Here is a 20792-nt window from a genome sequence, read left to right as displayed (position 1 = left end):
CCACTACAATATAGCAGTGGCGCACCATGTGCAGGTGCGCCATTAGTGTGATGGACACTAATGACGCACCACACACACGGTGCGCCACTACTAAAAAACTTTTTTCGTAATTTTTCCAAAAATACTAATGACGCACTGGGGCAGAATGCGCCATTACTAGTTTAACTAGTAATAGCGCACAACTCACCCAGTGCGTCACTACTATAATTTTCTTTATGCAAAACTACTAATGGCTCCCCAACCCAAACAAGCATCGAAAATTCCCCAAACCAACGCCTCCTTCTCAGTCTCTCCCTGTCCCACCGCCGCCGCCCGCCACCACCAACACCTTCAAGTGTCGCCGCCACCCAACACCGGCGGCCTCCGTCCTCTCCCACAACCGGCGTACTCGTCTCCCACCTCGCCCCCACCCACTCCTCCTCACCTCACCTCACCTTCTATTCCTATCCCAAGCTGCAGATCAATCGAGGAGCATGCCATGGCGTTCCCGATCCGCCATGCTCTCCAGGGGCTTCTTCGACCTGGGCCTCCGGTGACGGAGGTGCTCGCACTCGAGGAGATGAAGGCCGCCTGCTTGCTGCTCGCCTGTGTGCGCTGCGCAGGGACAGGACCTGCTCGCCCGATAAGACGGAGGGCTCCTCCGACACTAGTGCTACTCAAGGTCCTCTCTCGCCCATCTCTTCGTGTTTTTCTTCCTCTCCCTCCCTTCCCTTCCCTTCCCTTCCCTGATGCGTTGGGTTTTCTTCCTCGCGCAAGTAGCTGCGGCGTCGAGCCCTAACCAAGGACACGTACGATCTCGCTAGCCTCAACCGGTCAAAGTGCTGCGCCAAGGGGATTTGCACCGGTGAGTCAGCTAGTTCCCCTTATGAATTTCTGTTTCAGACGGATGTCTTCTTCCTTTGATTCACATGATAATTTGACTTGCTCTGCTTCCTTCTTGCGTGCGTGCAGAGTGCTTCCTCTAGATGAAGTCGCCCACATCCCGCCGGCCGACACAGTATCCTACTACTATCTCACCTCTTATCATCACTTCTTCCTAGTCCTAGGATAGTAAGTAGAGTAAATGATGTCTTCTGTTTTGGTGTCGGTGACCAGAGCCTGTGACAGATTCTTGTTTACTTCTTGTTCCTTAACTTTCAAGGTGTCAAAATTCCGTTCCTATTCAGTTTGCTGTTTCTTAACTTCTAAGGTGTCCGTACTACAAGATGCTGAATTACGCCGTGGAGTACCGCGGCGTCAAGACGAAAGAGGAGAAGGGCGTCGAGCAGATTGTTAGTTGCTATTGTAAAACTGTTTGTTCAGTGTTCTCTGCTTTCTTTTCTACGTTAGTTTTGCCAACTGGGTGGTGCTGGGAATCATGTGTAGGAGGGGCAGAGGGTGATCGAGGCGCAGATCAGGATGCGGCATCAGGAACTCCAGGACGACGCGGAGCGCCTCATGAATAAACAGGTTGCTGCTTCCACAAATGAAGTAACAACCGCACGAGTTGAACCTTGCGATACCGGTGGCACATCCACCTCAGGTGTGTAGGTTGTTGCAGGCTATCTGCTTCTCTCTCTGTTCTTTTGTTTGTTGCACAATTGCTGACTCGCGATGTCCATATTGTATTGTTGATAGCCGCAAGCGGTGCCCAAGGCAATGATGCGCCCTCATGCCAAGTAAACCATTCGGAGCTGCTATTGAAGAATGCCGAAGGGTTAACGCAGTTGCGTATGCACTGGTTAACCATTTTCCGCCTTCTATCCTGCTTAACTTGTGTGGCTATGGTTGCATCAGTCAATTGTGGGTTGTTGAGCTCTCTAGATAAAGCTCAGTTGAAGTATTGTAATTATTGTTGGTTCATTGGTTTCGACCCTCACTGAAAGTTTTGTGCGCAAAGTAATTAATCCTCAGTTACACCTAATTGGGGAATTCAATAGCTTACCACCTGTACTTATCTGTAATCAAAGTGTCCTTACTTATTCCCCATTAGAAAATACGACGGCTTACTATATGTAATTTCTGATGGAATTTTGTGCATTCCCTCGACCTGCTACAATAGTAATGGTCTGTCTCGTAATTAATAAGTAACAAGATGTGTCAGTTAGATACTTATATGTTGTCATGTTTGTTGTCAAGTAAGGTCTTGGCAGTACCATGGAGACAATATAGCTATCAGTTTAAGGTTTCTGTCTGCTCTTTTCTGTAGCAGTTTGTTGAACATCTTTGAGATGCCCTTGGCACCTTGATCATGCTGCTCTTTACTTGAAGCTAAATGGTTGTTGCGCGATCAATTAATACACCCAACTCTTGGTGTACCTTAGCTAAGCACTACATATATATGCATTGATGTCCTCGACTTTTCTAGAAGAGCTTTAGTTTAATTGTATAAAAACAATATGAGAATCTCTACCTACATATTATGTTCAGCGGATTTCATTACTAGGAAATATAACGATAGGACATCCATCTTGAACTGAAAAGAAGATTTGACTATTGTTCATTTTGTACTCAATGCGGATAACCTATTAATTGATCCTCAATTCTTCAAACTAGCAATTTCTTATGCTTCGCTAGATAGAAATTTTTATAATGTTTGGCAACGAAACCAAGAAACTGTATATGAAGCTTGCATCATAGTGTATACATTTTAGTACGATATGCAAGTATCCTGAGAAAACGTAACTAATTATGCTCATTGTTCTTGTAGCGGGCTATGTGGTTTATCGAAGGGTGCTTCGGTACTACTCAGGGGAAGAAGATGGCCTTGGTAAGTACTTGGAATGCCATACATATGTCGTCTTATACTCGGATTATTTGCTCCGGTGCTATTGCTCACCTTTTTTATATTCTTATTAGATATGAGAAAGGCGCTATCACAAGATGTTGACAAGAAGTCTATCATACCACTCAAGAGACCAATAACACCGGGCGAACTTGAATACGACTGACATGCTAAATTATAACTATCACTCTTGATGGTTGTGTCCTAGTCGATCTACATGACTTATATGGTAGCTCGACAAGATATTGTCTCTAGTGTTGTTGAATGAGTGATCGTGAATTTTCTATTTGCACATTCCTGTTAAGATTGGACCCAGTTTTTAAGGTCTAGTCACTTGGATCAGCGGAAGAGGAGCATCACTAGCACGGGCAGAGGAGCAGCAGGAGCTAGTTCTTCAGGTACAATGGAAAACAAGCAAGCTTATATCTGAAAAATGAGTTATCTAGGCTCAGAATTTTGAGTTGGCCTCTTTACATAAGTTTTAGATAAAGTTTCAAGGTTTCTTTAGAGTATTTATTTGTGTCGTTTGGATGTACGGTTTGAGAGCAGCTATCAGTTTAGTTTGCTGTCCCGATATATATGTTCATGGGTACAGTATTTTGATATGGGAGATTAGGCCCTGTTAGAGGTGGTATTAAAATAAAGTTACAACATGAAAATTTTAGAGGCTGTTCTGTAGATACTTAAAACACATTTCCCTTGTCAGGTTTCGTTTGGTATATTAAATCCTATGAAATTATCAAAGTGGGTTGTACTATGTTGGACAGAATTTTATGTTTGGACTTGGGTGAATGTAACCAGACTTATACGCGCCCTATTTAGTGGGAGAGAGGAGGGAACGTTGGAGGAACCGGATGAAGACCAATTTCATCACGATTATGATCATCGTGATGACCGCAACACTCTTCTATGTGATGGTAGTTTAGATGATCGATATCGACTTGTAATGTGAGGACAAACTCGCTACACGTGGTCTCGAGACTTGTAATGTTCTAACTTTGTTCGGTATTTTAAATTCGGAGACTAATATGATGAATTGTATTCGGAGACTAATCTTCTATGGTATTCGATATATTTATTGTTTATATGTTGTGCTCTCTATATTCTGTACAGTAATATGTTTTGTAACCTGTGCAAATATCAGAAAAGAAAAAAATACCTAATATTCATACTATTGGCGCACCACTCAGCACTTTAGTGACACACTGCAAAAAGCACACTAGTGGCGCATCATCAACTAGTGTGCCATTAGTAAGCCAGAGCATATGGGTAAATATGGCCCCCTGGGAGGCATACTAATGGCGCACCATGGGCTATACTAATGGCGCACTGCCTGGTGCGCCATTAGTATACGAGATACTATTGGCCCACCTGTAGTGTGTCATTAGTAGCCAAAACAGGTGCGCCACTAGCAGGCCTTTTCCTAGTAGTGGCCAGGTGATATCACAGGTGCTCCTTCTTTCTTCACCTTGCAGTTCTTCATCTTCTCCATACGAAGTAGGTCCTTAACTTGGTGCAGCTCTTGGGGAATCCTAGTTGACTCCTTGATCAACAGATCCGTCATGGTGTCTGAAACCTTAATGGCATCCCGTCCTCGGATGAGGGGTTGAGTGTCCAACTTCCGTCTACCTTATCCTTAACAAAAGGTAGGTGACGAGTAGCAGGTTCGTCCGCCATCTCAGGAAGGATGTCGTGGAGTCTCACGAGTGCCTCTCGTGCTGAAGTCTCCACGGGCAACATCAGATCCTCCATTTGTCGCCCTTCAAAGAACTAGCTAGTTGGGGAGTCATTAGCCTTCACTATCACATCCACGTGATACTCCTTGGTGTCGGCATTGACCCAGTGTTTGTGGTAGAGAAAGATGGGCGTGCAACGCAGTTGACACTTCTCGAGGCTATCACTCAAAAGCAGAGGAAAGCCCGTTTCCAGAAGCGTCTCGGGTACGGCGACCATCTACAAGGTGTTGAGGAGAGGGTTAGAATTATATAGTGGGTGCGGTTCTCGGGTCAATCTATGTGCACTAATTGTCCGGCTATCGCCCATGCTACCTCAGGCTCCTATAGTCAGGATGGCTCTGATACCAGCTCTGTGGGGACCCCGAACTACTAGTGGAGAATCACCGTGCTCAGTGATCCCACAGATCAATGCTCACCGAACACAGATACTGAATAAAGAGTCTTACATCCAAGTACTGATTATTACAACACGTGATCGAAGGGTCAAGTTCACAAGACAGGGCCTAAGGCCAAATCACACGAATACACTAATAGCGGAAAACATAGGGCTAAGCGGGTACCCATGCCATCAAGCCTACACCGACAGGCATTCTGACTCGGAAGCGTCCTAGTTCGTAGGGGTGTCACCGAAGACGTACTCTTCTCCAAACTCTGATCCTTCCATGTCTGGTCAATAACATAACCAGTGGCAAGCCAATGAGTACTTTGAATGTACTCGCAAACAACCCATGATATGAACAATGAAAGTGAAGGATAACAATATCATGCATCTTTAGTGTAACTCATCTGGGTGGAAGGATCATGAATATGCATCAAGTTAAAGAATTACTCTTGAAGAACAGGTTACATATATCAACATATCTGTTGAGGGCTGAACCATCCGGGTTCACCCTATATGCCAGTTCACCGAACTTGGTCATATCATTGCTATCATAGAAACACCTTTCTCATCACCACACACACACACTTACGTACACTTGGTTTATGCGTAAATATCAGGACATAGTTTAAGCAGGATGACCCAACTGTCCTTGACCGTGGACACGGCTATTCGAATAGTTTACACCCTGCAGAGGTAGTATGCTGGACCCACGAGATCCGGGAAACTTCCGTGTCATCCACGACTCGTGGTATATCTCATACCCGAGGTAAGTACCCGATCAATGCCTTTCCCCTGACAATACTAAACAAAGAAGTCTGCTCGATTGGTACCCAGCCCACATGTTGTACGTCTTACGAGCACCAACTCTGGACAGTACCAACCATGCGGGGACCAACGGTGTGACTGGAACTCATAAAAATGGCATAGTCGTCCTACTCGGCATGACCCCATCACAAGAGTGACTACACATCACTCCTGCCACTAGTAATGTGGCTCTTTGCTAGCACCGACCAGAGTAATTAACATAGCCCCGTCCCGTAAGGGGCTGGTAAGGTTGGGACGGTCGACACATTATAAATCTAATCCCATTTCCGAAACCTTACTCACACAAATACGGGCTGCATCACTTCACCGGAAGTGACCACCTAACTCATCATCACCCTCGGGTATTAGTGGCACCCGACGGGGTTTTCATAAACTCTTGCTTGATGACAACATCATGCTCGTGATAATGCTACTGCTATTTTTACTTGTCAACATGGTATTAGCATGACCCGCAAGGGGTAGAGTCAAGCTCAATGAAAAATACTCCGGAGGAGCCTTCGGTAAAATCATATCAAATGATTACCGACACTTATGATCATATGCAACGGAAATACTTGCTATTTAACATGCAAAGTAACATATGCTCAGTCATGGTTAAAGGGCTGCTTTCCTTGGTCGGCTAAGTATTTGGGGTCTTCGAGGTCTTCCGCTCCGATTCCCTCGTCACAAGGATTTTCTATCATCGATAAAACAATAAATAAGAAATAGCTCACACAGAAACAGTCCACAAAGTCATTTTAAAAATGTTCCCTATTACTGATAAATCTAAGATATCATTTTAAAAATATTTTTCTTAGTTTTCCTTGAAGAAATATTTTTGAAAACAACCAAGCACAAGCAAAACTATTCCATTTTAGCCCTTTTTAACATTATAAAATAGAATAGTTGCTAGAAAAATTCATCTAAGCATATCATTAAATAGTTCACATATTTAGAAGAATACCAGTGGAAGAATTATATTTTTACACTGTTTAAATGTTTTATAAAAATGTTAGAAATCCAGGTTTAAAATAAAAATAAAACACACCAGCTCCTGGCCTGGCTCGACCCAGAGCCGGGCTGGCCCATGGCCAGCCGACGTCCTGTCCAGCCGCACGCGCCATCAGGTTTGAACCTGCGTGCGGGGCCCTGCGGTCAGTGGCCGAGGCCAGCGCGGGGGTGAAGGCTGGGCCACCGAAAGGTGGGGCTCACCTGTCGGGGTCGTCTCTTACGTCCAGCCAGAGAGGAGGAGGAGGATGCCGACGAGGTTGCCGACGTGCTCAAGCTCCATTGAACACGGGAATGGGTCTGCCTAACCGTCGCCTACCTGCTGGTGGTCGAAACAACGACGGGGAGGCAGGGGTTCGCCAGCGATGAGGAGGCCGTGGCGGAGGAGTTTCGGGAGGTGGTCGAGGGAGAGGCTAGAGACACGGAAAAGCTCGGGCGAGTTAGGGGAAAGTTTCCTAGGAGCAAGGGGGTCAGTTTGGTGGGTCGAGGGGTGCAGGAGCCGTCGTGTATCCGGAGATCGACCAGAGCTCCGAGGAGGAGGGGCCTCGGTCGATCTTGAGCACCGGGGCTCTGCTGGTTTGCTGGGGTGGCTAGGGAGGTGCTACTGGATGTGGAGAAGCTATCTGATGTGTGCTGGAGCGAGGGGGAGGGCTATATATAGGCCCACGACGGTCAGCAGATTCGGGAGCGCCGGTGACTCACCGTGGCGTGCATGTGGGTGCAGAGAGACGTCGGGGTTGAAACCACGGCCTCAGGACGTGGTATTGGACCGCCCGAACCATCTGCAGCAGAGAGAGGGAGAGAGAAGACAAGCATTCGTGGCCGGTTCTGGAGCGCGCGGGCACGTGTCGCGCGAGCTCTAGCGTGAGAGAGGAGGGGCCCTCAGGCTTGCCCGATGCAGAGGGGTTGTCGGGGAAGAGGTTGGACATCTCGGGGGAGGCTGGAACTGGCCGAGGGCACCGCCTCCACCTCAGTGACTCTCTGTAGCGTGCCAGAGCGCAGTTTTTGCATGCCACGGCATGCTGGTGTGCTCTGAGGAAATTTGGACGTGTCTAGCATGTCCTGGCACTTGCTGGGGGTGTGGCTAGCCATTTGGTTTTAGTGAGAGTTTCGGCTGGTTAAAGGAGGCAAGAAATACTGGTGCTGTCAGTCATGAACTGAGGTCTAAATTGGGGTTTTCGGCCTTTCCACTTTGAACCAGTGAGTGGCCAGTTGACTAGGGTTAGAAACTGGTGCTGGCTACTTAATCTAAGAGTTTGAAGCAAATGAGTTTGGTTTAGCTGTGGCTAAGGTGGCTTTTTCCTATCTGTCAGAAGGTGTTCGACAGTGGGTACACAGGGTTGCACCCCACCACTGGTGCTGAGACTTGACAGGTTTGTTTTTTGTGGTAAACCATGTAGTTCCACCAAATTTAAGCTCCAAAGGACATGTTTAGCATTTTAAACTTGAAATCACTCCAATATGACCAGATATGTTCCTTCCAAAGGGAGTGTGGGCAAACTAAGTCCCACAAATCCCATTTTTGGTGTAGAACCCTCAATTGAGGCATTAGGGACTCCTGCAAACTTTGATATGTAGAGTTGCTCTAACTTGATTCTGGACAAACATGGTTTTTGGGTTATTTGGGGTCCTTATCCACCTTTGATCAAGGTGAAACTTTATATGGACACCAAACAAGGCTTAGGGATACCACTGGAATTTTCTAGGAATTTATTGAGAATATTTCCTTTGGAAATATTTCAAATTGACAAAACAGACATAAATAGCTTTTATAGTTTTAATCAATAAATATAATATAAAATGGGGTTTAAAATCCTATGTATGGAAAATATATGTCCTTCTGATCATCTCTAAATTTAATTAGATTTTTCCAAGGTAGAAAAGTATTTTTCCATGTTGGAATACCAATTCTGACCATAGAAATGGACAGGTTATTTAATTAGGAAAATAATCACAAAATAATTATTTTTGTGGTTTTTGAAATATAAGAATAGGTAAAAATCAGATTACCAAATATGGGTAGAAGCACTGCTTGCTATCAAGGGCATGTAGTGCAACTCAAGGTGGTATTACTTAGGTCTGCAATAAGCAATGGTTTTTGATATCAGTATCATAACAAGGAATTTAGGGTTTTAAATCCTCACATTATCAAGCATACAAGCATACAATGCCAAGCATGTCACTCACATCATTAGTTTGGAAAAAGTTTTAACAAGCTCACAATTTTACAATACACACAAGTGATAGCAAAAATAGGGTGTGACACTTAGCTATTAAATAGCCTATAATTAGCTTAGCTAGCTCCAAAATGCCTTAATAATCATAATAAGCTCAAAATGGTTAGCTCATTAAAATGACTAATTTAGGCTATAATTAGCTTATCTAGATCAAAATGCCTTAAGAACCTTGGTTAGCTCATTAAAATGACTAATTTAGCTCCAAAATGACATAATAAGCTCAAAATGGCATAAGAACCTTCGTTAGCTCATGAATATTATATACTTAGCTTGTTTTCCTCTAAAATGACTTAATTAGACCATTTAGCTCCAAAAAGACATACTTAGCTAATAATCAACTATTAAATAGCCTATAATTAGCTAAGCTAGCTCCAAAATGCCTTAATAACATAGTTGGCTCCAAAATGACATATTTTACCCAAGTTAGAATGGCCTATACTTAGCTGGCTTCCAGCTAAATGACATAATTAGCTTAGTTAGCTCCAAAATGGCCTATTTAATAAGAAATGACGTATACTTAGATAATTATCCTCCAAAATGACATAATTATCTCCAAAAAGGCATAATTAGCTGATTTAGCTCGAAGAAGAAGACAAGAGGAGAAGAAAGAGGAAAAATGAAAAGAAGGAAGAAGAAGAAGAACAGAAGAAGAGAAGAAGGAGAAGGAGAAGGAGAAGGAGGAGAAGAAGAAGAATGAGCCCTCCTTCTTATTCTCCTTCTTCTCCTTCTTATTTCTTCTTCTTCTCCTCTTCCTTCTCCTTCTCCTTCTCCTCCTCCTCCTCCTTCTTTTTCTTCTCCTTCCTCTTCTCTTCTTGCTGCATCTCTTTCTTCTTCTACGTAGCTTATTTTCCCCAACAAAGACATACTTATCTAAGTATCCTCCAAAATGACATAATTAGCTTAGTTAAGTCAAAACATCATAAGAATCTTGCTTAGCTCATTAAAATAAATAATTTAGCTCCAAAATGACATAATAAGCTCAAAATGGCATAAGAACCTTGGTTAGCTCATGAATATTATATACTTAGCTTGTTTTCCTCTAAAATAACATAATTAGCCCATTCAGCTCCAAAAAGACATACTTAGCTAATAATCAGCTATTAAATAGCCTATAATTATCTTAGCTAGCTCCAAAATGCCTTAATAATCGTAGTTGGCTCCAAAATGACATATTTTACCCAAATTAGCTCTAGAATGACCTATACTTAGCTTGGCTTCCACCTAAATGACATAATTAGCTTAGTTAGCTCCAAAATGGCCTATTTAATAAGAAATGACCTATACTTAGCTAATTATCCTCCAAAATGACGTAATTAGCTCCAAAAAGGCATAATTAGCTAATTTAGCTCGAAGAAAAGGACAAGAGGAGAAGAAAGAGGAAAAATGAAAAGAAGGAAGAAGAAGAAGAAGAGAAGAAGAAGATAAGAAGAAGGTGAAGGAGAAGGAGGAGAAGAAGGAGAATGAGCCCTCCTTCTTCTTCTCCTTCTTCTTCTCCTTATTCTTTTTTTCTTCTTCTCCTATTCCTTCTCCTTCTCCTTGTCCTCCTCCTCCTCCTCCTTCTTCTTTTTCTCCTCCTTCTTCTTCTCTTCTTGCTTCTTCTCTTTCTTCTTCTACGTAGCTTATTTTCCCCAATAAAGACATACTTATCTAAGTATCCTCCAAAATGATATAATTAGCTTAGTTAGGTAAAAACATCATAAGAACCTTGCTTAGCTCATTAAAATGACTAATTTAGCTCCAAAATGACATAATAAGCTCAAAATGGCATAAGAACCTTGCTTAGCTCATGAATATTATATACTTAGCTTGTTTTCCTCTAAAATGGCATAATTAGCCCATTTAGCTCCAAAAAGTCATACTTAGCTAATAATAAGCTATTAAATAGCCTATAATTAGCTTAGCTAGCTCCAAAATGCCTTAATAATCATAGTTGGCTCCAAAATGACATATTTTACCCAAGTTAGCTCTAGAATGACCTATACTTAGCTTGGCTTCGACCTAAATGACATAATTAGCTTAGTTAGCTCCAAAATGGCCTATTTAATAAGAAATGACCTATACTTAGCTAATTATCCTCCAAAATGACATAATTAGCTCCAAAAAGGCATAATTAGCTAATTTAGATCGAAGAAGAGGACAAGAGGAGAAGAAAGAGGAAAAATAAAAAGAAGGAAGAATAAGAAGAAGAGAAGAAGAAGAGAAGAAGAAGAGAAGAAGAAGGTGAAGGAGAAGGAGGAGAAGAAGGAGAATGAGCCCTCTTTCTTCTTCTCCTTCTTCTTCTCCTATTCCTTCTCCTTCTCGTTCTCCTCCTCCTCCTTCTTCTTCTTGTTTTTCTTCTCCTTCTTCTTCTCTTCTTGCTTCTTCTCTTTCTTCTTCTACGTAGCTTATTTTGCCCAACAAAGACATACTTAGCTAATTATCCTCCAAAATGACATAATTAGCTTAGTTAGGTAAAAACATCATAAGAACCTTGGTTAGCTCATTAAAATGACTAATTTAGCTCCAAAATGACATAATAAGCTCAAAATGGCATAAGAACCTTGGTTAGCTCATGAATATTATATACTTAGCTTGTTTTCCTCTAAAATGACATAATTAGCCCATTTAGCTCCAAAAAGACATACTTAGTTAATAATCAGCTATTAAATAGCCTATAATTAGCTTAGCTAGCTCCAAAATGCCTTAATAATCATAGTTGGCTCCAAAATGACATATTTTATCCAAGTTAGCTCTAGAATGGCCTATACTTTGCTTGGCTTCCACCTAAACGACATAATTAGCTTAGTTAGCTCCAAACTGGCCTATTTAATAAAAAATGACCTATACTTACCTAAGTTCTCTTCTAAATGACATAATAAGGCTATATAGCTCCAAGATGACCTATTCCACCTATCTTAGCTATTAAATGGCCTATAATTAGCTTAGCTAGCTCCAAAATGGCTTAATAATCATTGTTGGCTCCAAAATGACATATTTTATATTAGTTAGTTCTAGAATGGCCTATACTTAGCTAAGTTCTCTCCTAAATGACATAATAAGGCTATGTAGCTCCAAGATGACCTATTCCACCTAACTTAGCTATTAAATGGCCTATAACTATCTTAGCTAGCTCCAAAATGGCTTAAAAAGCATAGTTGGCTCCAAAATGACATATTTTTCCCTAAGTAGCTCCAAAATGACATATACTTAGCTAAGTTCTCTCCTAAATTATACAATAAGGCTATGTAGCTCCAAGTGACTTATTCCACCTAACTTAGCTATTAAATGGCATATACTTAGCTAAGTTCTCTCCGAAATGACCTATACTTCTCTTCTTCATCTAGTCTTCTTCTTCTAACTTTCTTATTTTCCATTTTGCAGATTACATTCACTTCACGGGAAGCTTGGATTATATTGATGGAGTGCTTGAATATGGTTTATTATACCATGGCTTCACGGAAGCGTGGATTGAAACTATTGTAGAATATGGACATATATGAAACTTTGTAAGCATGGATGAAACTAGTGTAATATATGGTTTTGCACGGATGCAACTTGCATAATATGTATGTATTATGGATGAAAGTTATTTTAATATCGTTATGAGTATGGAAACAACATTATTTCTGTCAAATATATATATCCTGATTATTGTGAAAATTATTCCTGATTTGTGTGAAAATTGCTGGATATTATAGAAAAAAATAAACAGGGGCTTTTTTGAGCCTTTGGCGTCCGCCCACCGACGGCAAAGGGCCTGCAGCAGACGGCAAAGGCTCAAACATGCCTGGGCTGAAACACGCTGGGGTGCCCCCTTTGCCGTCGGCCTCAAACATGGCTGACGGCAAAGGGGGAGGGAAGACGACAAATGTGGAGGGAGAGAGGGGCTGGGTGCCCCCCTTTGCCGTCGAGCTCAAACATGGCTGACGCCAAAGGGGGGAGGGCACATGGCAAAGGGGGCAGGGCAGACGACAAAGGGGGGGTGGGCCCAACAGGCTGCCGTTAGCTCTTAACAGGAGCGCTTGCGGATCTTCCGTCCCACTTTGTTTGCCGTCAGCCTCCCATGGCAAAGATTCTTTGTCGTCCGACTTCCAAAGGCAGACGTCAAAGAACCTCTTCAACGGATAAATCTTTACCGTCTAGTGGTGCCCCCCTTTGCCGTCTGCCATGGCGGACGACAAAGTCTGAGATTCCTGTAGTGATAGTCAAATTTCTGATGAAATTCTTGTTTCTTATGATGAGGGAACTTCATCCAATGATGACAATGTGTAGCATGGCTACTATATTGAAGATGAAGAGTTTGACATCGAATATGAGAAGACCATGAGGAACCCTAGTCTTATGCTAACCTTAAAGACTACATGGCCAGTGGAAAGAAGTGGGTTCTCGACAGTGGATGTATCGATCACATGACCAAAGATAAAGACATGTTCCATGAGATTACACCAAACTGGGGACCTCGGAAGTATGTGCCTTTTGGAGACAACTCCAAAGGTAAGGTACTTGGTCTTGGTAAGGTGGTCGTATCTCATGACAGTTCCATTTCAGAATGTCACGCTTGTTGAATCCCTTGGCTGCAATCTTCTTTCCATATCTAGATTAGCAGACTTTGGTTTCGATGTGATATTTACAAAAATTGAGTGCCGAGTGTCGTGGGTATAAGTCTAACAGTAGATGTGTAGGGTATGAAAGGATGGGCAGAGCCTTAGCTACGGTGAGGTTGTATGAGTTCAGGCCCCTCTACGGTGGAGGTGAAAGCCCTACGTCTCAGTGCTCTTGGGAGCTTGATGTCGAGTGGAATATGGATTACAGTGAAAAGCCAACCCCTGCACCAGTGGGGGAGGGCGGCTTATATAGAGTGCACTGCCCTTCACAACGGTTTGGTGCACACGGGTGGAGTAGTGGCGAATAAATGCCTACGGTACAGGTAACGTATGTCTTAAATGCTAATAATGGCACATGAAAACGTATGACCGTTGCCCTATAGGGGGGGGGGTTACGATATACAGAGTGGAATCCAGTCGGTAAGTTTGATACACTCCGAATGCTCTTGTCCGACTGGATGATGGAGGAGTCATCACCGACTGGATGATGGGAAGTCCTTAGTTCAGTCGGAACTGACTAAGGGCCTTGTCCCTTATGAAGGTTAGTCCTTGGGTAGGACCTATAGGGCAGGCCTATCACCCTACCCTAGGTTATAACCCCATCATTAGTCCCCGAATGGATCGGGGTTGGAACGACAAAGCGATGCTTGGAGTACGGATCCGACTGGTATGGATGCGACTTTGGCGTTGTTTGCCTCGATCCATTTTATCCTCTTGACCAGTGATCCGAGTGGATATATCTGTGAAACGAACTGTCAGAGACCGAGTGCTTCCGCAGAATCTTTTGACGTGAACGGTCAACTGACAGTGGCGGATTTTCCGGGATCCTCAAATTTCGGTTGCCGCGCGCTCAGTGGGGATGACGGCATCGTCATCGGGTAGTTTCTGCCGCCTCGATTACCGCACCTTCATCTCCTCCACTAATATCGCAGCAGCCAGTCACGGGATAAGATTTTGGGGCCACCTGTTAGTGACCCAGTCGGAAGCTTATTTAAACCTCCCCAGCGAGGGTTTCTCGTTGTGCTCTCCTGATTACTCGCACTCGGCCCGCTTCTCCCGTAGCTCCCTGCGCACTCCACGCCTCCTCCTTCCTCTCCTCCCCTGCGGATCTGCAGCCTCCACCATGACGAAGGGGCAGACGAGCAAGCTCGAGTCGCAGAAGAAGAAGAAGAAGGCGGCGGCTCCTGCTCAGCGGCGACAGCGTTCTATGCCGGCGGGTTGGATCCAGGGGGATTTCCTCCCCTCCACGGTGACGAAGGATGACCTGCTGGAGCCGGTGGAACAAGGCATGATTGCCAACAAGTCGTGGAGGTTACCGATGGAGGGCGCCGCAGGAGGGAGAGCGTGTCTTGCTGCTCAGTCACGTGTACCGGGGCTTCTCTTTGCCTCCTCATCCCTTCTTCAGTGGTATCATGAACCACTTCGGGGCGCAGCTCCATCATTTTCCTCCCAACGCGATAGCTCATCTCTCTGCGTTCGTAGTGCTTTGCGAGTGCTTTATCGGTTGTCCTCCCCATTGGGGCTCTTTAAGTACATCTTCTCTGCTAGATCCCAGACTGTCAAAAAGCTTAGCCAGTCGGATGATAAAACCCATCTCCTCCAGCTCTGCGGGGGCTTAGGCGTCCAAAAGAAAATGAAGAGTAGCTACCCCCCTCTCCAGTTGTCCGAGTCAGTTAGGAACTGGCAGTCGACCTCGTTCTACTGCTAGGACATAGCTTGTCCGAATGTTGCGACTGGGTTGCCGCCCTTTAGTCTAGACCGACTGGCTCCGCCCAGGCAGCTTGCGCTCACGAAGATGGAAAAGATCCAGATCCAACCTCTAGTCGAAGCGATGATAGATTTCGTCCGCAAGGGAGTCACCGACACGGATCTGCTGGAGACTTTTCTGGGCCGGCGCATCCAGCCTCTGCAAGCTCGACACCATGCCATGTGGCAATACGCGGGGCCTGGGGACTCCACTCGGACACATCCCGAATGCGTGACCGGGGAGGTTGTGACAGCGTGGGTCTGCGACATCACAGGCGCCTGCGATAACACCAGAGGAGCCCGGCGAGTGAAGCCCTTCCGCGCTGACAACCCTCCTCCGAATGAGGTGAGCATATCTTGCCGAGTGCTTACAATTCACTTAGATTTGCCACTTTTTCTTGTATCACTTTCTGACGTCTGATGTTGTCGATTGTATCTCGTGCAGGCGTGGACTAACTGGTTTTCTCCCGTCTCGAACGGGAATCCGGCTGAGGAAGAGGAAGGCAGCCAGGAGGGCAGCATGGAGAGCATCGAGTACGTCTCCGACAGTGGGGAGACGGAGGAGGAGTCTGAAGAGGAGGAGGGGGAAGATGGGGAGCAGAGCTCGCCACCCCCAACACCAAAGCCTCGAACTAAGCGTCATCACGAACCCGTGACTCCGTCGGCTCCTCCAGCGGCCCCGAGTGCCCCGCCAGCTCCTCCCGTGGTTCCGAGCGCCTTGCCAGCTACACCCCTGGTTCCGAGTGCTCGGAGCGCAAAGAGTACCAGGGACGCTGCTGCTGAGCCCGCGGGCCAACCTCCCAAGGTGGCTAAACTGAGTGGATCCAAGCCTCGGAAGGCTTTGCCTCGGATGAGGATCGCCGTTCCCGTTGCCTCAGCGTAAGTGTCTTGTTCTCCTATTTTCTTTCAGTATTTGATTGAACTCATGCTTATTGGCCGAGTTGATTTTACTCGATAGAGCTGCTACCTCCGCCACTTCTCCGCCACGCCAGGAAGACGATCCCATGGATACGGACAACGTTGCCACATCCCAGCAAGGTACGTCGCGATGACTCCGAGAGCTTACATTATTGTGTCGCGAATTCAGTCTTTGATCTTGTCCTTTTTTCTGTGGTCTCACGTCGTTCAGTCGGGCTTCCTTCAGAGGTGATTCATCTGGAGGTCCAAAAGAGGTCCGAGCAAGCTTCGGTGCCTGTCCTTGAGGTTGTTCCATCTGCTACCGCTCCCGCCATGGACGCGCCGCCAACCGATACGATGCCTTCGACTGAAACGGTGCTCATCGCGGCTGAACCGACTGGAGTGGGTCTTGGGATGCCCAAGGAGTCTCTTGTCGCGCCAGGTCCATCCACCGTCCAGTACGACGCCCAACACCTCCCGGAAGATCAAGTGGGAGCTGCCAAGGAGGCCATGGTGCAGGTGGAGTTGATGGCGGGAAATGCCAAGAGTGCGTACGACTCCATCGCATATTTGTACAAGCGAAGCTTGGAACTCCGGGACGATATCCGAGTAAGTGCGCTAGTAAGTATTTGCTTTCCTCTTGTAACCCAGTGGGTGTTTAAGCGATATACTCGGATTATTTTGCAGTGGGTTCACTTTGAGTGAACCCAGTGGGTGTAGTCCCCGAGACTTCTGTCGAGTGCTTGCACCGACAGTTGTCTTTATATACATTTGCTTTAACTTGATTGGATCAAAACTAATCTGTCCGAATGGTACCGGTGGGAGCACTCCGAGTGCACCTTTTGGAAGTAGTCCCCGAGAGTAATTTTACTCAGGTCGGGTAGTAGTAGCCTCGTAGGCTTGTTTTTTGTGATGTAGCTCAATAGGGCGGACCTGTTCGAGCTTCATGCCAGTGGGGTCACTCTTAGTGAACCCACTGGGTGTAGTCCCCAGACCGCTGTCGACTGCTTGCGTCGGCAGGGGTCTGAAGAACTTTGAGCTTTTATTGTTTTCCTTGTTGAATGTGTCTGATCTTCTCTTCGCGCTGATTTGCAGAAGACTTGCGAGATGGGATCAGCGTACAATGCTCTGAACACTTAAAAGATTCAGCTTGCTGCGGAACTGGAGGCGGCTGTGCATGACTTAGCTGGTGTGAAGGGTGCTCTTGCTGAACGAGAGAAGTCCTTGGAGGAATCCCGTGAGGCAAACAAGGCATATGGTGGCCGAAATTAAGAAAATGGGGAAGCAAAGAACTGAGATCATGGGTCAGATGAAGGTGATGAATAGTCGACGCGTATCACAGGAGAAGTACGTCAATGACTGGGCTAGGAAGATGATTGCGCTGCTCGGTGGTAAGTTTATTCCGAGTGCTTGTTGACTTTGTATTTCATTCTGCGCTTACTTTCTGCTCGTCTTGTCTTTGCAGATTTTTGTATGGACGCTGAGGCTGAAGCAGCTGACATTGAGCGATTGGTTATTCCGAACTTTCCACTCGGCGACGAAGCCAATCGAGACATGCTCCGAGCGCACATTCGCCTTCGCATAGTGGGACCTTTCATCGGTCGCCTGAGAGAGGTCGTCGGCCGAATCGACAAGGAGTTGTGGCCCGAAGACGAGTCCCGGAGGGAGATAGAAGGGTTGATGACTCGGGTGGAGGACGTCCCGAACCAAGTGCAGGCGTGGAAGAATTCTGCTGCTCGCTGTGGTGCGGACGTGGCGCTGTCGCTGGTCCTAGTGCACTGCAAGGAAGCTCGCGAAGAGAAGCTGAAGGCTTTCCAGGTCGCCAACAACAAGAAGCTTCGATTCGAAGATTTCATGGAGACGTTCCTTGAGAGCACCACTCGCATCACAGACGGGATCGACCTCGACACTTTCGTGGAGCCTGCCAGTCCCAGTGCCAGTCCCGACGACGCTTGAAAAACTTAACCTCGGTATGCCGAGTGGTATTTGTATCAAACTTTGGACACTGCTGTTGGCCGTCACATTCGTGGTTCGGTGTGGATAAGCTTGATCTACACCGAACCGACTATCGTTGAACCAACTTTGAATTCGACTCGAATATTTTGCTCTTCCTTCGCCAAAAAATTCTTGACACGATTTTGGCTCTTGGTTTCTGTTTGGCGTTTCTTGGTGAACCCAGTGGCAAACATGCGGAGCATGTAGTTGTCAGTTGTCTTGACATCTGCATGAGCCTCAATGAGGGTCTGCTAAGCCTCCGACTGGATCTCTAGGATACACTCGAAGGGAGTTCTTTACTTAGGTGATTCGTGATCGCAGCTAAGTCTTCGAGCGCGACTGTAAGGTCGCACTCGGAGCGAGTTGCTACTCATGTAATTGTCAGTTGTCTTGACATCTACATGAGTCTTAGTGAGGGTCTGCAAAGCCTCCGAGTGGATCTCTAGGATACACTCGAAGGAAGCTTTTTACTTAGGTGATTCTTGATCGCAGCTAAGTCTTTGAGTGCGACTGTAAGGCCGCACTCGGAGCGAGTTGCTACTAATGTAATTGTCAGTTGTCTTGACATCTATATGAGCCTCAATGAGGGTAGTTGCTACTCATGTAATTGTCAGTTGTCTTGACATCTACATGAGCCTCAATGAGGGTCTGCTAAGCCTCCGAGTGGATCTCTAAGATACACTCGAAGGAAGCTTTTTTACTTAGGCGATTGTTGATCGCAGCCAAGTCCCCGAGTGCGACGTTTAGAGCACACTCGGTGAAAGTTAGTGCTTAGGCGATTCGGGATCGCAGCTATGTCCCCGAGTGCGACGTTTTGTGCACACTCGAAGAAAGTATGTACTTAGGCGATTCTGGATCGCAGCTAAGTCCCCGAGTGCGACGTTTAGTGCACACTCGGAGAAAGTTTGTACTTAGGCGATTCTGGATCGCAGCTAAGTCCCCGAGTGCGATGTTTAGTGCACACTCGGAGAAAGTTTGTACTTAGGCAATTCTGGATCGCAGCTAAGTCCCCGAGTGCGACGTTTAGTGCACACTCGGAGAAAGTTTATACTTAGGCGATTCTAGATCGTAGCTAATTCTCCGACTGCGACGTTTTGTGCACACTTGGAGAAAGTTTGTAATTAGGCGATTCTGGATCGCAGCTAAGTCCCCGAGTGCGACGTTTAGTGCACACTCGGAGAAAGTTTGTACTTAGGCGATTCTGGATCGCAGCTAAGTCCCCGAGTGCGACGTTTAGTGCACACTCGGAGAAAGTTTGTACTTAGGCGATTCTGGATCGCAGCTAAGTCTCCGAGTGCGACGTTTTGTGCACACTTGGAGAAAGTTTGTAATTAGGCGATTCTGGATCGCAGCTAAGTCCCCGAGTGCAACGTTTAGTGCACACTCGGAGAAAGTTTGTACTTAGGCGATTCTGTATCGCAGCTAAGTCCCCGAGTGCGACGTTTAGTGCACACTCAGAGAAAGTTTGTACTTAGGCGATTCTGGATTGCAGCTAAGTCCCCGAGTGCGACGTTTAGTGCCCACTCGGAGAAAGTTTGTACTTAAGCGATTCTGGATCGCAGCTAAGTCCCCGAGTGCGACGTTTTGTGCACACTCGGAAAAAGCTTGTACTTAGGCGATTCTGGATCGCAGCTAAGTCCCCGAGTGCGACGTTTAGTGCACACTCAGAGAAAGTTTGTACTTAGGCGATTCTGGATTGCAGCTAAGTCCCCGAGTGCGACGTTTAGTGCACACTCGGAGAAAGTTTGTACTTAGGCAATTCTGGATTGCAACTAAGTCCCCGAGTGCGACGTTTTGTGCACACTCGGAGAAAGTTCGTACTTAGGCGATTCTAGATCACAGCTAAGTCCCCGAGTGCGACGTTTAGTGAACACTCGGAGAAACATTGTACTTAGGCGATTTTGGATCACAGCTAAGTCCCCAAGTGTGACGTGTAGTGCACACGCGGAGGAAGTTTTTTTTTTGAGACCGGAGTCTGCCAACGCGGAAGAATTTTGAATCTGCAAAAAATCAATTTGCTTTGTATTACTTCAATGATACTTGTTCTTTACATTGCTTCAGTCGGCGATCACGTGTAGAAGCACTTCAGGAGATCTCCATTCCATGCTCGCGGATCATCCATTTCCCTGTCGAGGTTGTAGAGTCGATATGCTCCGTTGTTCAGCACCTTGGAGATGATGAAGGGTCCTTCCCATGCGGGAGCCAACTTGTGAGGTCTCTGCTGATCCACTCGGAGCACCAGGTCGCCTGCTTGGAATGTACGACTCCTGACGTGCCGCGCATGAAATCGCCGCAGATCTTGTTGATAAATGGTTGAGCGAGTCAGTGCCATATCGCGCTCCTCTTCTAGAAGATCCACTCCGTCTTGCCTGGCTTGCTCTGCTTCGGCTTCGGAGAAGAGTTCGACTCGTGGGGCACTGTGAAGCAAGTCACTCGGAAGGACTGCCTCTGCTTCGTAAACGAGGGAGAACGGGGATCACCCTGTAGACCTAATTGGAGTTGTGCGGAGGCCCCACAACACCGAAGGCAGCTCGGTGACCCATGCGCTGGCAGCATGTCCAACTTCTCACAGGATTCAAGGCTTCAACCCTTGAAGAATAAGTCCATTCGCCCGCTCTGGTTGTCCGTTTGTTTGGGGAT

At 45.9% G+C, this 20792-nt stretch overlaps 1 protein-coding gene across 6 annotated transcripts; it reads left to right on the top strand.

The window, feature by feature from the left end:
* The first annotated feature begins 251 nt into the window (after nucleotides 1–251).
* On the top strand, nucleotides 252–3428 carry LOC123448439 (E3 ubiquitin-protein ligase DA2-like). 6 transcript variants are annotated; one of them, XM_045125324.1, is made up of 9 exons: nucleotides 253–384; nucleotides 460–661; nucleotides 760–844; nucleotides 952–997; nucleotides 1190–1271; nucleotides 1366–1522; nucleotides 1618–1782; nucleotides 2690–2749; nucleotides 2839–3428. In XM_045125324.1, the coding sequence occupies exons 4-9, from the start codon at nucleotides 966–968 to the stop codon at nucleotides 2928–2930; spliced, it is 588 nt and encodes a 195-aa protein (XP_044981259.1). In that variant the 5' UTR covers nucleotides 253–384; nucleotides 460–661; nucleotides 760–844; nucleotides 952–965; the 3' UTR covers nucleotides 2931–3428. The 6 variants fall into 6 exon arrangements, with proteins under 6 accessions (XP_044981264.1, XP_044981263.1, XP_044981259.1 ...); XM_045125329.1 differs by having other exon boundaries at nucleotides 252–844; nucleotides 1618–1705; XM_045125328.1 differs by having other exon boundaries at nucleotides 252–844; nucleotides 1618–1720.
* Nucleotides 3429–20792: the final 17364 nt, after the last annotated feature.

The sequence above is a fragment of the Hordeum vulgare genome, chromosome 4H, assembly GCF_904849725.1.
Source record: "Hordeum vulgare subsp. vulgare chromosome 4H, MorexV3_pseudomolecules_assembly, whole genome shotgun sequence".
Taxonomy (NCBI): Eukaryota; Viridiplantae; Streptophyta; class Magnoliopsida; order Poales; family Poaceae; genus Hordeum; species Hordeum vulgare.
This window is presented reverse-complemented; position numbering and strand designations above follow the sequence as displayed.

Coding starts and splice junctions, on each gene's coding strand:
- LOC123448439 (XM_045125324.1), top strand. CDS start 966: ATGAAGTCGCCCACATCCCGCCGGCCGACACA. Junction 998..1,189: donor ACATCCCGCCGGCCGACACA/GTATCCTACTAC, acceptor TTAACTTCTAAG/GTGTCCGTACTACAAGATGC. Junction 1,783..2,689: donor TATGGTTGCATCAGTCAATT/GTGGGTTGTTGA, acceptor TTGTTCTTGTAG/CGGGCTATGTGGTTTATCGA.